Genomic DNA, 14,479 nt, shown 5'->3' with positions numbered 1-14,479 from the left:
GAGGGCGCACTACAGCGTCGCGCCAGAGTGTAACGGCCAGCCGAAACATCTGGAAAATACAGAAGGCCGGGCTCCCGCGCGTTGAGATTTGGGTGTTGATTTGGAGCTCCGGTTCCTCACTTTGCACCACTTGGCACTTGTGAGCTCACGTATGAATGTGCTACGGTCCTTGTTTTGTCACCGTTTGGTAAAGGAAGCAAATTCATTATAAATAGCCGAGGTAGGCCGATAGCTTGCGATGTTTCCCGAATTTGTCGGCTCGTGAACACGTCGCGCTTTCTTTTTACGCTTTGCTTTTGGCTCACGTTTAGTTTTTTGCAAATATTTGTTGTCATTGATCCCCTGCAAAAAACGGCCTTATTAAAACAAGGTCAATAATCATCACATGGGTGTGATAGTGCAAAATTAGCTAGCCAAGCTAACTAGTGCTAAGACTACAAAGGAGGGGGTGGTTGTTTGCTGTGCTGTCAGGCGATCCCGTTCGCTGAGAAATGATTCAAACATCCTGGTAAATGGTGCAAAAGCTTCCATAGTTAACCGTTATGAATTGCATTTTTCAACAACTATTTTTGATGAAGCCTGTCATTGAGCAAACTTGTCGAGTAAAACTACTTCAGTCATCCATTTTTGTCTTTTGTTGCGCTGGTGTTTTCTTTTCTTTTCATATTATTCAGATGTTGCAGGTATATACGTAGATATGGATAAACACTTTAACTGTGTAATAGTTAACCTGTTCAAAAGAATGACATTTTAATCATTTAGGCCACTTTAGAAAAAGTCATTAGATTTGATGGTGAGACGGTGACATTTCGGGTAATTTTTTGCCGCCAAATGTCAAACCTTATCAGTATTTACTGCATGGGTTACGTTTTGTGGATTTAGCGCCTTTCATGGGAGCAAAAGACGCCTAACGGAATTTCAAGTGGTAATTAAAAATGCGTGTGTGTGTTGCGTGTGTGAAAATTTGCTTTGGTGAACAGATGGCGCTTGAGGAGTTTCTTCAAACTGTCCAGGGAAACAGCATGATGGATTTTACTACCATTATGACCCCTCCCCGTCATTCGTAGAAAAAAAATAGAAACGGCGATATCCCACTACGCCAGGGGGAGCGAATAAAAAATGAATAAATAAAGCGATGACATCACGCCATTGATGATATTCCATCTTCCGCGGCGAGTTTGAAAATGCAACTCCGCACAAAGGTTGCCGTCCTCAAATGAGGAGGTAATTGGGTTCAGCTCAAGGCTGGAAAGAGTCACTTTCCCCGTCCGCGAAATCCCCTCCCGGGCCGCGTTTGATCTCGGAGACTCTCCACCGGTCGCACGTAGCGGATCGGTGGGGAAATGCCTCCTCATCCTGGTGGAGCCGGCTTATCTAATTGCGTGAGCCGAGGGCCTTGGGATAGCGAGCGACGGGGCTAATTAGCTCACTTTGAAATTAAGCGCAAAGCTCCGCGTGGGGGCGGCCTATCAAGCTCATTTATTTTGTGTGTGTGTGTGTGTGTTTTTTTTTAATTATTGTTCTTGGAAATGTTGCCATTAAAGCAAAGCCGAAATGATCAGAGAACTCTCAATGACACAATTAGATGTGTGGAGCCTTTTTTATCCAAATCTATTGTGAAACCTATGCTGCTTCAATGCTTTTTTGTCAAGATTAGGACAAAGGGCCATTTCCCCTTTGAAAAACCCAAACAATCTTCCAAAGGTTGTGCATAGAGAAATATATCTTTTAAACGCAGCCCATTTTCATGGAAATAATCACAGATAAATCATAAGTGTGAATGCCGGTGCAAAGTGAAGAAAAAAATCATTCATGCAGCTACACGTGAAAAAATTCGGAATGTGCGCATTGTTTATGTGGAGCGAATGTATGAATACACTACAGCAGCAATGAATTACAACAGTCAGGCAGATTCCCCGGACAGCTCGTCCAGCAATTGAATATGGTTAGTTTGACACAAGAGGTTACGTTAGCTACTAGCATGAACGTAAGACAGGCTCGCGTTGCCAAGCTAGCTTGGACTTCATCTCATTTCTGGCTGCTTTATCCCTGCTGCGGCCAAATAACGTTGTGATATCCATCTCAGAATGACACTTGAAGTCAATTAAAAATAATAGATTTAGCAACTTCTTCTTGTCATTCTCCTCCTGCGGGTCCCACCGCACTGACAGGACTCGGCTACACCTGAGTGAATTACCATATTAATTAGCCATGTGTGTATTGTTTGTGTTGAGTGAGTACACTATTATTATACTGAATAGTATGCGGCTTGTGTGCTCTGAAGTGGATTTGTGTTTATCGGTGACAGTTTTAGCTAGCTACCAGTGGAGCTAGCGAAGCAGCATGTGTCCCGGTGAAATCTGTCTGGCGACGCGGCTGCTTGCAGAGGAAGTCAGGCAATGCTTCAAAATAAAACATGGGATATCAAGTAACGTATAAAAGGAACGGCATTTGGACGGTTTTATTTTGAAGTTACATGATGGTGACAGCCACGCCGTTGCCTTCTACTTGATCATCAATATCTTACACCGTGAGCAATTTATTGAAAAAGGCTGTCTTCTTTTTTTTCTCGATTCTTTTTTCCATGACATCAAAACAAACACGGCGGACGAAGTTGTCAAAAATGTTGGTGAGACGTAAAGTTTTGTTGAATAAAAGAGTGGATGGATGGTATGGCGAATGTTTTGATGTCAAAAAAAGATGCGTCTGAGGGACGTGTGTTGATTTGAAGGTATGCGTCCCTCATCAAAAATGATGCGTCTGGGACGCAAGCAAACGAGAGCAGTTTTTCACTGTAGATGGATTTCATTTCATGATACAATCTGCCGATCCTGCGCCGACCGCAATACTTTAATCCCTAAGCGGCTCAAGCGCACACCTTCATCTTATCGGCCTTCTGTCACAAGTTTTTCTTGTGAAATATCCCGGTACTTGATCGTTTATGTTTTAGAGAATAATCGGCAAGAAAAGACCAGCTCGTTTGTGTTATAATCTACATTTTGCTGAGTTTGCTGCATCTTACTTACAAATTTACACAAATTGAAACGTATTCACTAATCATTCATTTACAAACAATCGGGAAATAAATAAAAAAAAAAACATACTCGTACCCACAAAGTCTGCGTGGGAGTTAAAAAAAATTTAAATTGCTGTCAACAACATTTGCGTTTTTAAATCACATTAATGATTAATGGGATTTCATCAACAGCTTGTTTTATACTTTTTTCTTCAGGTTAAAATGTTTAAAATTTTGGTGTTGTTGACCAATATACAGTACAATAGTACATTCATTATAATGTGTAATTTGTTGTATATTTTTTTCAGTATCAAACAATTCGGTGAATAAATAATGTTCTAAATAGGGATTGACTTTTTTTTAATTCCAGGCACTTTTTATTTTTTTCGATTTCAGACTAACCTATAACCTATATGAAAAAACCCTGTAAAAACTAGTACACATTTGTTAAATGATTGATGATGGTGGATTGATTTTTCAATGGTTTTTTTTTTTTTGTTAATGTCAAAAAGGATACAATATCAGATACATACAATTTCTATAAAAATCTTCTTTATAGTCATTGCGGTGAGTGGGGGACACACAAAGTGTTTCTCTTTCCGGGGGGGGGGCTTTACAAAACATAATTGCGAAGCACTGCATTACAGTTAAACAAACATGAAGCAACATACAAAAAAGGCAACTATTATAAATTTTCAATAAGTTTCTTTATGCTCCGATTGATTGGCTCTTAATTTGAAAATAAAACGCTACTGTTCCTGTCATGAGAGATACCTGCAGACACCCTTTTGAAATCTCTGCTTGTATGTTGAGAGACACAACTTCAGAGCACAACCGCTCTTTCAAACACGCTTTTGATGAGCAAAGATTTCCCAACAGTTAAAAGTATGGCATTCCAACAAAAGTATAGCCCTTCCTCCATGCGCACACACACGCACACACACACACACACACAAAGCTGATTTAAAATCTGATATCTGATATGTAAATTGGTCATCAAGCAGGAGTCCCCCCCCAAAAAAAAAAAAATCCATTATATATACAAGAATATTTATCAATTTGAATCTTTCTACAGTCTCAATTGCAGTTTATCTCAGGACAACCTTAATTAGCACAACACACGCATTTTTCTCTATTTTCCGCACAGATTCTTTGAAATTTCTTTCCAGTGTCCCCCAATTCTTAAACGACCCATTTACAGTTATGCGAGCGCCGCCGGCTCCTTTCAATTACGGCCAAATTGACGCGGCTATTTACCGGGAGTCGGATGCGCTCCGTTTGAGGTCGTCATCACTCCTCCTCAAATGTAAATGCGCAACGGCCATTCATGAATAATGGACTTATTGCGGAGACGCCGGCGGCGTGGGCTGGCGAGATGGATGCTTGTGGAATCTGCTCTCTGATGTCCTCGATGATGTTAAATGTTTGGGCTTTTTTATTAACGTCTTAGTGACGGATGGGATTGTCAAATTCCCCGTGGGACGATTGTGTTTTGGAGCTGCGTTTACATTAGTTCCGGGGTATGTTTTGCGCCGCCGCTCCATGTGAAGTCAAGCAGGAATTTCACCTTCATCCGATTGTCCTCGCGCTCTATAATGGAAAAATATAGGTCGACGGCGTGAGGCAAATTCCACACTGATTCACCGCTCCGTGCTACCCGTTAGTCTGACTGCGGTGTTTTCCATTATGCCTTCGCATTAAATATTGCCTTTTTATGACATGGGAATACCAGCGTCTGTGCTCAACAATATATGCTACTCAATTTCCCAACTGTGGCATTTCCCGTTAGTTGTTGGCAATAGCTTTAATGCTAATGTGCACAGATTTGCAGCTACGTGCTACTTATTAGCCCTAGCGTGGCGTTTCCTCATTCAGTGTTAGCATTAGCATTAAATATTGGTTCTATTTTGGCTGAGGCTAATCTCTAATTCGCAAGTGCTTGCTACTCATTATTAGCTCTATTGTGCCGTTTTAAATGTATTTATTTATTCATTTAAAATATATCAACTTACAATATCTATGTTCAAGCGTGAATCTTACTGTCATCGTCAACTTATTTCAAACTTCTTTACAGAGATGTAGGTTTACAAAGCTGAGACTAATTTGACTGTTGTGCTGCTGCATGCTACTCATTTGCTCAATTGCGGCATTCCCCATCATGGGTTAGCCTTAGCATGAAAAAAAAAGATGATTCCATCAGCATACCCGAGAGTTACTATTCAATCGGGAATTTTACCTTCAACGTCAATTTGTACAAGAGCCCTTCATCAGAAAGACATAGGCTAACAAAGCTGAAGCTAATTCAAAACGGATTCACTGCTTGCACACTACTCATTTGCCCAGCTGTGTGGTTTCCTGTTTTGTGTTCACGTAAGCGTTAGTATTGCCTTTTTTTAATGTATTTAAATCCCATCAGCATACCAGACCGTCAATTTCACCATTAACTTCAAATGTATACATTACATGTAGGCTAACAAACTTGAGGCTAATTTCACACTCATTAGCTAGTACATGCTACCAGTTAGCCCAACTATGGTGTTTCCCATGATTAGCCAACATCTAATATTGCTCTTTTTTAATTACATCACGCCAAAGCATCCAGGCTGCTCAGTTCCCTAATTAAATGAATGTAAATGAACAATAATCATGATGACATAGTACAACGTTGACTGTACGTAATCAAGTCCATTATCAGCTGGACTCCATTTTTTTTTTTCTTTTTTTCAGATGGGCCACATGTTTGTCAGGCACTTTTCAACGTGTAATACATGTAGGCTTTTGTCCGCATTAACCAGTAAGGCAAGTCTTGTGGGATAAACAAGCTCATTAGCCAGCACCTCCTGGAGTGGCCGTCACATCCAGGAAATTGGGGTCCCGCTTTGTCTCGTGTCTCGTGGCCCGCAAATAGCAGCATCCCTCGATGCGCTTAGACAACGCAGCTGGAAGTATGTTCGCGATGCCGGCGGGGGTCCGCCACAGACCTACCGCTTTGGCTCACGCGTCGTAAAGCATGTCCACGGACACCGCCTTGAGCCATCAATTGTATGTTAGGGTCAGCGCCATGTTGGATGTGGCAAAACGGAGTCATCGGTGCTTGTAAATGACTGTTTGCTTGGTTTTTTTGGGTCTGTTTTTTAAATATATTTATGAATAAGAAACATTGGCGTTATACACTTTGGAGCAGTTTTGAAGCTCAGTCCAATGCATTTTAATGAACACATTCAATCCCGAAGGCATATTTTGACGTTTTTTGAGCTTTCAGACGTTCAATGCCAAGATACTACACGTTTGTTTGTTTTCAAAATTTTCCTCAAGGAGTGTCTGAAAATGCCTGTGAGTAAACAAAGTTGTAATTGGCTACTTTCGGTTATTAATCATGAAAGTAATCAATTAGTCCATACATCAAAGTGATTGATTACTTAAGCTACTTCAGTAAATCATTGAACTGATTACTACTGATTAGTTTTTGAAACACCTAAAATAATTATTCGTACTTTAGCATTCAAGCTTGCGGGCCGCAAGATACTTTTAGTACCTAAAGAAAGTATTTGATTACCGAATCACTGAAAAAAAAAAGAAAACTTAAAAATATGTTTGGGGATTGAATTAGGTAATGTCGATGACGATGACGTAATTTTGCCCCCCAATCTCCGTCCAGAGTCTTCATCCTCCGTGATGGTCTACATGGACACGACAACCACCGCCGCGAGGACCACCGCTCGTCCCGCCGCCGCCACCACCACCGTCAGCTACACGGCGGCCAGGACGGGCACCGCCAAAATGGCCACCGCCGCGACGGCGATCGCGTCAACGGGTCCGCCGGCCCCTCCCGGGCCCCAGACGCCGGTGGGGCATCTGGGCGCCGGAGACGACCGGCGGTCGCCTCCTGCCTCCAGGCTTCCCAACGTCCGGGTGGAGTTCTGTAATCCTCTGGTCATGTTGGACATATCTTGGCCCAAGACCGGGCAGGGAATGGTCGCCAAGATGCCCTGTCCTCCCGGAACTTTGGGTGAGGTCATTTTTCTTCATTTTTCAAGGACAGAAATAATATCTCTGGGTTAATATGACCCAGAGTGGCGTGTGGATCTCAAAATCGTCAATAAAAATGTCTTTTTTATTGGAAACCCACTGACAGAGTAACAAAGGCGACATTTCATTTAGAGCTCGCTGTTGCGTTTGTTTCTGTCGAATAGGAACACCTTCCCGGGGTCAGTTTGACCCGAGCTCGCGTGTCATTATCCAAAAGTTCAGGAATTTTTGTGTGCAATCCCGCCAATGAACATAGTTTGTGAACCCCCCTTCAATGGGTCAATTTGACCCACAACATAACAGGAGGATTAAGAATACATTTGGCAAGTTGTTATCCAGCTAGTGGGCCATGGTTTGAGCATCATTTACACACTCCATTCGTAATATGAACAATTATTTTGTGAGTTCGTTATTTAGCTAGCTGGCAGGGTCTTTTTACTAGTTCCTAGCAAAGAAAATTATCAGTTGTTACACAATGTATGGCCACTTGTCAATCTTATTCATACCATAAATTTAGGCAAAATGTTAGTGAATTTGCTAGTTAGTGTACCGGCTTTTGGTCAGGACATCCTTTGAAATCTTGTTTAGATAATTCATTGTAATTTAAATTTTGATTTAAGTTGTCGATTAGCTAGCTAGTAGGGTCTTTTTGCGAGTATTCTCACATCTGCAAAGTCGGCCAAGAAATTGTCAGCTGTCACACGACGTATGACCACTTGTCAATCTAATTGATACCATAACCCTAAGCAAAATATTAGCGAATTAGCTAGTTAGCTGGCAGTTATTCGTCAAGTGCCCTGATTTCAGTCAAACAAGTTGGATACGATTAATATCCCGGTCACAATTTATACATTTGCTCGGTGATGTTAGGTAATACAGTACACAATAAACTTTAGCAGATCGCTAGCGTGCTAGCAAAAGCTAGAGAAAACGTGGTTTGTACTCACGGTTTGGGTTTCCTCCACCAGATTCCCGTCCTCTAGCTTTTCCCCTTATCTCACGAAGCGATCGAACAGGAGTCTGTCCGAGGCGGACAGGGGAAGGAAATTATACGTCAATCAAAATGGATGCGTCGGCGCGCCTCGTCTGAGCCGAGCAGCCGAACGCGAACAAGGACACGAGGCTGTCTCGGGACGCGGCTTCATTTATTTTTTTTTCAATGTCGTTAATATTTTGCTTCGACTCATTGATTATTGAAAGCATTGGAAACGTCGATGCTGTTGCCAATTTTGATTTTAGGTTGTGTTCTCTGTTTTATCCCCTAATCTTTAGCTTTCCTCTTTTCGTGTTTTCATTGACCTTTTTATTTTTGGGCCAATTATTTTGGCCTTTTTTTTTCTTTTTTTTCCAAATAACATTTCTTTCTCTTTTGACTTATGTAAGCATCAGTATGGCTAGCCGATTGTTTCCTTTTTTCCTTAGCTTTTTTGATTCTTTTTATTGTTTGTTTCTTCGATTTTTATGATTTTTCTCTTTTCTTGCTGCCTTTTCTTTTTCCCTTTCCCTTCTTTCGACCTTTTCTCCTTCTGTATGACAGCGCAGCGGCACCTCAAATTCTTTATCCTCTTTCTTTTTCTGACCTTTTCTTTCTTCGGCTGTTCATTCTTTTCCTCCGCTCCGTTCTTTCTCATTTTCAATTTTCTCTCCTTATTGTGAAGACTTTTCCTTCCCCGCGGTTTCATTTTGGCTCCTGTTAAATTGGTTCTTCTTGTCTCTGTTTTTCTTCTTTCTGCTACTTTTCTGCCGTTTCTTCCCTGCACTCCAAATTCCCTCGTCTGATGAGGCTCTTGTTATTCCTCCTCTGTCAGGCGTGGCCTCCTACTGGTGCGTGGGTCCCGAGGGCTACTGGGACCCTCAGGGGCCCGACTTCACCAACTGCACCTCCCCCTGGGTCAACGTCATCAGCCACAAGGTATCCAAACACCCCGGAGTCCTGTTGGCCTCCATTAAGACAGAAGCGAAGCACGACGCGAATCAAAGATACTCCGAGGACGGGAGATTTTCTGCCTTTTTCTCCTTTGTCCGCTCTTAATTGGTCAATTAATGTTATTGATTAGCTGCGGGGATGCCAAGGGATGTGCTCGTGCGCGGGCGCTTGAGCTTCTAATAAACAGCTCTGTGGCAAAAAGGCGACTAGGTCCAGACAACAATCATTATTTGAGAGAGCGGAATGATCACCATTATCAGCGTCGTTGCTGAATGGAATATGAAAAGGATTTGCTTACGGGAATGTCTCGGCAGAGACCAAGCAACAATGCTCCAAATATCGCGGACAAATCTAAAAACCGGGGCCAAAAAATCAAATCTCCAAGCACAATTTGAATCGATTTTGTTCAAAGTAATGAACAGTGGCCGACGGGGGCCAACGCCCCGCGGGAAAGATGCAAACAAATCAAAACTCAAAACACACAATGCAAACGGTTATAGATTGCAGCAAAAAAGACAAAGTGGAAGAAAACCTACAGCAGAGGCCTCGTTGTTGTTGTTTGTTTATTTCAAGAAATTGCGTCTGTACGAATCTGTGCTTTCGTTCACTTCCGAGCATGCCGAGTGGCTAGGCGGCAGTGGTCTTGCCAAATTCTGTCCAATCGGAAGGAACTTCCTTCCGCCTCTGACGTCACTGCTATCTGAGTCTTTGACGGGAAAAAGGGTAGATGACGCGAATCTCCGGTTTGACATGGTTACATGCAACCGCAAAACCGCAAAAATCCACTTTGGCCGGAGGTTTTGGAACGTTCGGTTTTGAAGGAAAAAAACGCGTATCGCAAATAAGGCAAAACGGACACGTTTACTGCCAGTTTGCAAGAACCCGGCTACGTGTAGACAAGGCCTGAAAATGTTGTTTTTGGTGAAAGCAAATGGAAGCAAACTTTGTTTTCTAGTGGAAACAGCTTACTCCCTGTTTTGCTAGATTTGGCGCTCATGCCGTCTCCGAGCGGGTCGCCATCGGTCAGAAATGATCTGAAACGGTGAGCAATAAGAGGGACTCCGCTCTGAAAACAGCGGACGTCCGATCAAGTAGTCCGTCAGCCGACTCAAAGCGGATGTCCGCGTGATTTTCAAACGTTGGTTGTTCTCGCCCCTTCCTCCCTAAAGCTGCGAGGTTTCGTATCTTACTTCCATAAAGGCCGAATACTATCAAGGGAGATCCCTCACTAATAGTTTGCGATTCCATAATCGCGTGCGATATTGCCCCCAGGGTACACGCAACATTGACCGAGTTTCCTCAAGCGGCGACTCTGCTAAACGCATTCATTTATATGAGCGGCCATTTGTCACGCGCACCTGCCGAGCGTCGCTCACTGTGGGCCGCCGGCCGTTTCAGCTGAAAGCGGGCGAGACGGCGGCGGTGATCGCCCGGGAGCTGGCCGAGCAGACCAAGAGCAACCTTCAGGCGGGGGACATCGTGTACACGGTGAGGGCCATGGTGCAGCTGGTGGATCTGCTCGACGTCCAGTTGCGCAACCTCACGCCCGGCGGAAAGGACAGCGCGGCGCGGAGCCTCAACAAGGTATTCCCACTCCATCGCTCTTGTCATGTTTGTTTGCGAGGAATAATGCGAGCAATAATGTTCCCGGGTCCTTTTGACACTTTCGGTCGCCAAAAGGTGCAGAATCCAAATCTGATGTTTTCTTTTAACCAGTGATATATGTTGATCTTTCACAACTGCAGTAATGCCTCTGGGTCAAAATGACCCAGTGTGTTTATCTGTAAGTGTCAAAAACTCTTTTAACCATGTCTTATATTAGTTTCTCAGATCATTTTGACCCGAGTCCAATTTAGTCACCCAAATGTGTCAGAATAATACAATATAGTGTATTTTAAGCCATTGATTTATGTTGATTTTTCACAAACTGCAATAATGCCTGTGGGTCAATATGACCCGGAGGGATGTGTGTTTACCCAAAAGTGTCCAAAACTAACTACCCGCTACCCACTCTCAAAGTAACCAAAATAATACTTGTTTTTTATTCGCCTGTTATAGTTGTTTATCTGTTTTGTTTATTTTGTTTTAACCAGTAATATATGTGAATTTTTCACAAACTGCAACGATGCCTCTGGGTCAATATGACCCAGAAGGATGTGTTTATCCAAAAGTCTCAAAAACTCTGCTCTTTGATTGAATCCCCACGAACAAAGTAACAAAGGCATACTTAAATCATGTTAACATTTGCTTCCCCGAAAGAGTCATAACAGCCTGGGTCAATTTGACCGAGGCTCGTTTGCGTCATCCAAAAGTCTGATTTTTTTTTTTTTTTTTGTATGTATACTCCTAACTAAATCCAGACAGATCGTAACCCTCATGAAATAATATAGAACCCCCACAAACAGCAACACAATTCTTTGTTTTGCCTATTTATCAAAAGCATAAGTCCTGTATTGGAAAAACTACATTTAACATGTACTTGAACTTTAAAAAGGGGTCAGTTGGACCCGCAACATAACTGGAGGGTTAAATACATGTTTATATTCACTTAGCCTTTTCCAGCTGTTCAAATTTTCTATTTTGTCTCTTATTCATTTGCTGACGTCGTTATTTTTCACCAATAACAAGTTTAAACCAGATTTGTTGTCACTCTGAACTGTTGAAGTAACTTGTCATCAAGTTACTTTTTCAGTGCAATGAGTAAAATGACTAAGTTACTTTACAAAGCAAGTCATCCGTAAAGTAAGTTCCTTTTAAAGTAAAGCTAACTTTTAAAGTACGTAGTTCAGTAAGAAAGTGTTTCAAGCAAGTAACCGCTAAAGTAATCACGTTAGTTTTTGGCGGTGGCAATCCTGTAACCCGTTAGCAAGACCAATTCCACCGTCCAAGATTCCGGCCCATTTCCGCCTGGCGTGGATCGGGGTTACAGCCCGGCCATAATTACTGTGTAGCTGCTAAGCGGCCAAAAGCAAATGGCGACCGGCAGTCAAATTCAAATTGCCCACCGTTAATTTGCCTGGCCGGCTTCAGTCGAAGAACAACACCTGTTCCGGACTGCCGACACAGATGTCCCCGTTGGGAGTGAGGAGGATCCCATCATCGGTAGCGCCCCCTTTCTACTAAATCCTCATTTTGCCCCGCCGCAAACGTAGCCGCGCGCTAGCGGCCCCGAAGTCGATTGGCGTTTGAATGGCTTGGATTCCTTTTTTTCATTGGCGAAGCCATTCAGGGGATGCAAAGGCTCCGGCCTAAAGAGTAGGAAGCACAAGTCACCGAGGGGTGTCTCAGCATCTCGCGCTCGGTCTGTGAAGTTCCTCCAGTCGCGGCGCGGTGCGCGATGAATATACTTGACTTCTTCTGCTTACCGTGGCTTTTTTTCCCCTCTGGTTGACAGCTGCAGAAGAGAGAGCGCTCTTGCCGCTTTTATGTGCAGGTATGTGGATCATTTCATTTATTTTTCATCCGTCTATATTTCAAGCCTTGTACTGTATGTATGGCGATGACAGTAATTCGTGTGACGTGACCGAATTCTTTTTCGAGTCACTAAAGTTACATCATTTCACAACTTGTAGCCGCCGTGCCGACGTCTACAGCACAAGGTCATCCAAGTTCGATCGCTAATCTAGGATGTGACAAATAATTCTTAATTAAGCCCCTATTTTATCATTCGATACTTTTTAGCAGCTGCCGGAAAATCGGGATCGTGTCATGTACACAACGGGAAAAAATAAATAAAAGGCTGTGATTTTAGGCGTATGATGTACAGGATTTTAGGCTAATGGTTTTGTACAAATCACCAGCACGGTTACTTGAGCAATGCCACCTGACGCGTCATTTTTAAATTCGATTTCATGACCAATCACTATTAAGCGTAACTAGTTAATTTACCACGGGGCGTTCAATTCAAAGTCATCTGTAATATGCTATAGGGTCTTTCCTGACAAATTGCGGTCTACCAGCTCCTTACCCTATAAATTTGTCATTAAAGCCCGCAGCAGTCACTTGCGTTCCCTTGAAACATGGTTTCAATCCAAATGATCCGATTTTTGCGGCGCCATTGTTGATTTACTGGCGGAACGTAAAGCTTTCAAGCCAGCAAAAGCGGAGGGACCACTTCAATAAGTAAGTCAACTCCCAAGTCAGCTAAAGTCCCGGCATGTTCTGATTGGTCCCGATACATAATGAATGAGTGTCCCAATTTTCGGAAAGCGCCTCCGTCGCAACACTCAGCTACTTTGCGAGGCCGTTGGCAGATTGCGTGATTTGCCCCCTGAGGGTGACATTTTTGCTGTCATCGGGATTTTTTCTCAACCTTTTAAACTTGGTGGATAGTGCTTAATATTGTGCTTATATGCGCTGGAAAGAAAACGACTGTGTAGATGTCTTAGTAGCCTTATATAGAGATTCCTAAGGTTGTGTTGGCCGCTCAAAATCGAAGTTTGATTTTTTTGAAGATTCGGTCAGCAAACGTGTACCACATATTTCATGTAGAAAAGTGGCTCTGCCGAGACAATTTAGTTTGAACTCAACGTATTACGTATTACTCTACTCGTGACATGGTTACCAAATCTCATGACTGGTTTTAGGGTCCAACTATTTTTCTTTCCCCCAAAATGCGCTACCGAGGGTCATTCTTACAGAAGCGCGGAGCTCTTTATGTGGCGCACACACCATATATATTTTTGACTGGCAAACCCATCAGAACGAACCTACAAGTATTTTTTAAATATGTTTGTACATTCCAATGAACTTGTAGGCTAAATCCTTAACACGTACATTTTACGTACACCGACACACATGGAGTGTGTGTGAGAATACTGCACTAACAGCAATATCATCCCTGTTTGTGTTTACTAGCAGAGAGTGCCCAATAGTGGCGATTAAAATAGCACTCTAAATCAAAACCTTCTTCTGTCTCTCTTCGTTTACCGGAAAACTGCCCCCTGGTGGTGTTTGAAATAAACCGCAGACTCGATGCACTGCACTATGAGATGCAGGCTTCAAAACATGAGAAAAAAGTAGCAGTTTATAGTTGGGAATTTACGGTACTTGTAAGTGAAACGCTAAATGCTCTTTTGCCACTTTCCGAGAATGTATAGACGCGCATTCAAAAAATACAATGAGTCAATATCAAAATGGCAGACATCCGGTACGTTTTCCGAGTTGCCTCCGGTCTGAGTTTGAAAGCGATGGCGGCGGTCGAACGCCGCGTGTGATTTCTCCGGCCGCGCGCGTATCATAGCCAATTTAATCGCAGTGAACATGACGCTTTGACAAAAGAGCACATAATGATCACCTCACCGCGTTGTGCAAGAAAGCGCCCTTTTGATTGCTAGCAAACGCGGTAAAAACGGCGCCCGGAGGATATATTAATGGTGTCCAATTACGGCGATTACGTCGGCCCGTGTTTTAGCGAGCGCCTCCGAAAGCTTTCTTCCGTTTAGTCGGCTTGACGGGAAGTGGAGGCTGCGGGCGAATTCCGCCAGTGAAGATGAAAAACATGGCAT

General features: G+C 43.0%; 1 protein-coding gene across 2 annotated transcripts in view; it reads left to right on the top strand.

The window, feature by feature from the left end:
* Positions 1-14,479, top strand: part of LOC148428509 (adhesion G protein-coupled receptor L3-like) — a 136,961-nt gene that overhangs the window by 81,842 nt on the left and 40,640 nt on the right. For both annotated transcript variants that reach the window (XM_088439419.1, XM_088439506.1), the window contains exons 8-11: positions 6,675-7,025; positions 8,854-8,957; positions 10,371-10,556; positions 12,367-12,405. In XM_088439419.1, coding sequence (XP_088295545.1) covers positions 6,675-7,025; positions 8,854-8,957; positions 10,371-10,556; positions 12,367-12,405 — 680 coding nt within the window. The remainder of the gene's footprint in view (positions 1-6,674; positions 7,026-8,853; positions 8,958-10,370; positions 10,557-12,366; positions 12,406-14,479) is intronic.

The sequence above is a fragment of the Hippichthys cyanospilos genome, chromosome 1 (genome assembly GCF_059441005.1).
Source record: "Hippichthys cyanospilos isolate Australia breed blue-spotted pipefish chromosome 1, RoL_Hcya_1.0, whole genome shotgun sequence".
Lineage (NCBI taxonomy): Eukaryota > Metazoa > Chordata > Actinopteri > Syngnathiformes > Syngnathidae > Hippichthys > Hippichthys cyanospilos.
The sequence above is the reverse complement of the archived record's forward strand: the minus strand, read 5'-3'. Positions and strand labels throughout refer to the sequence as shown.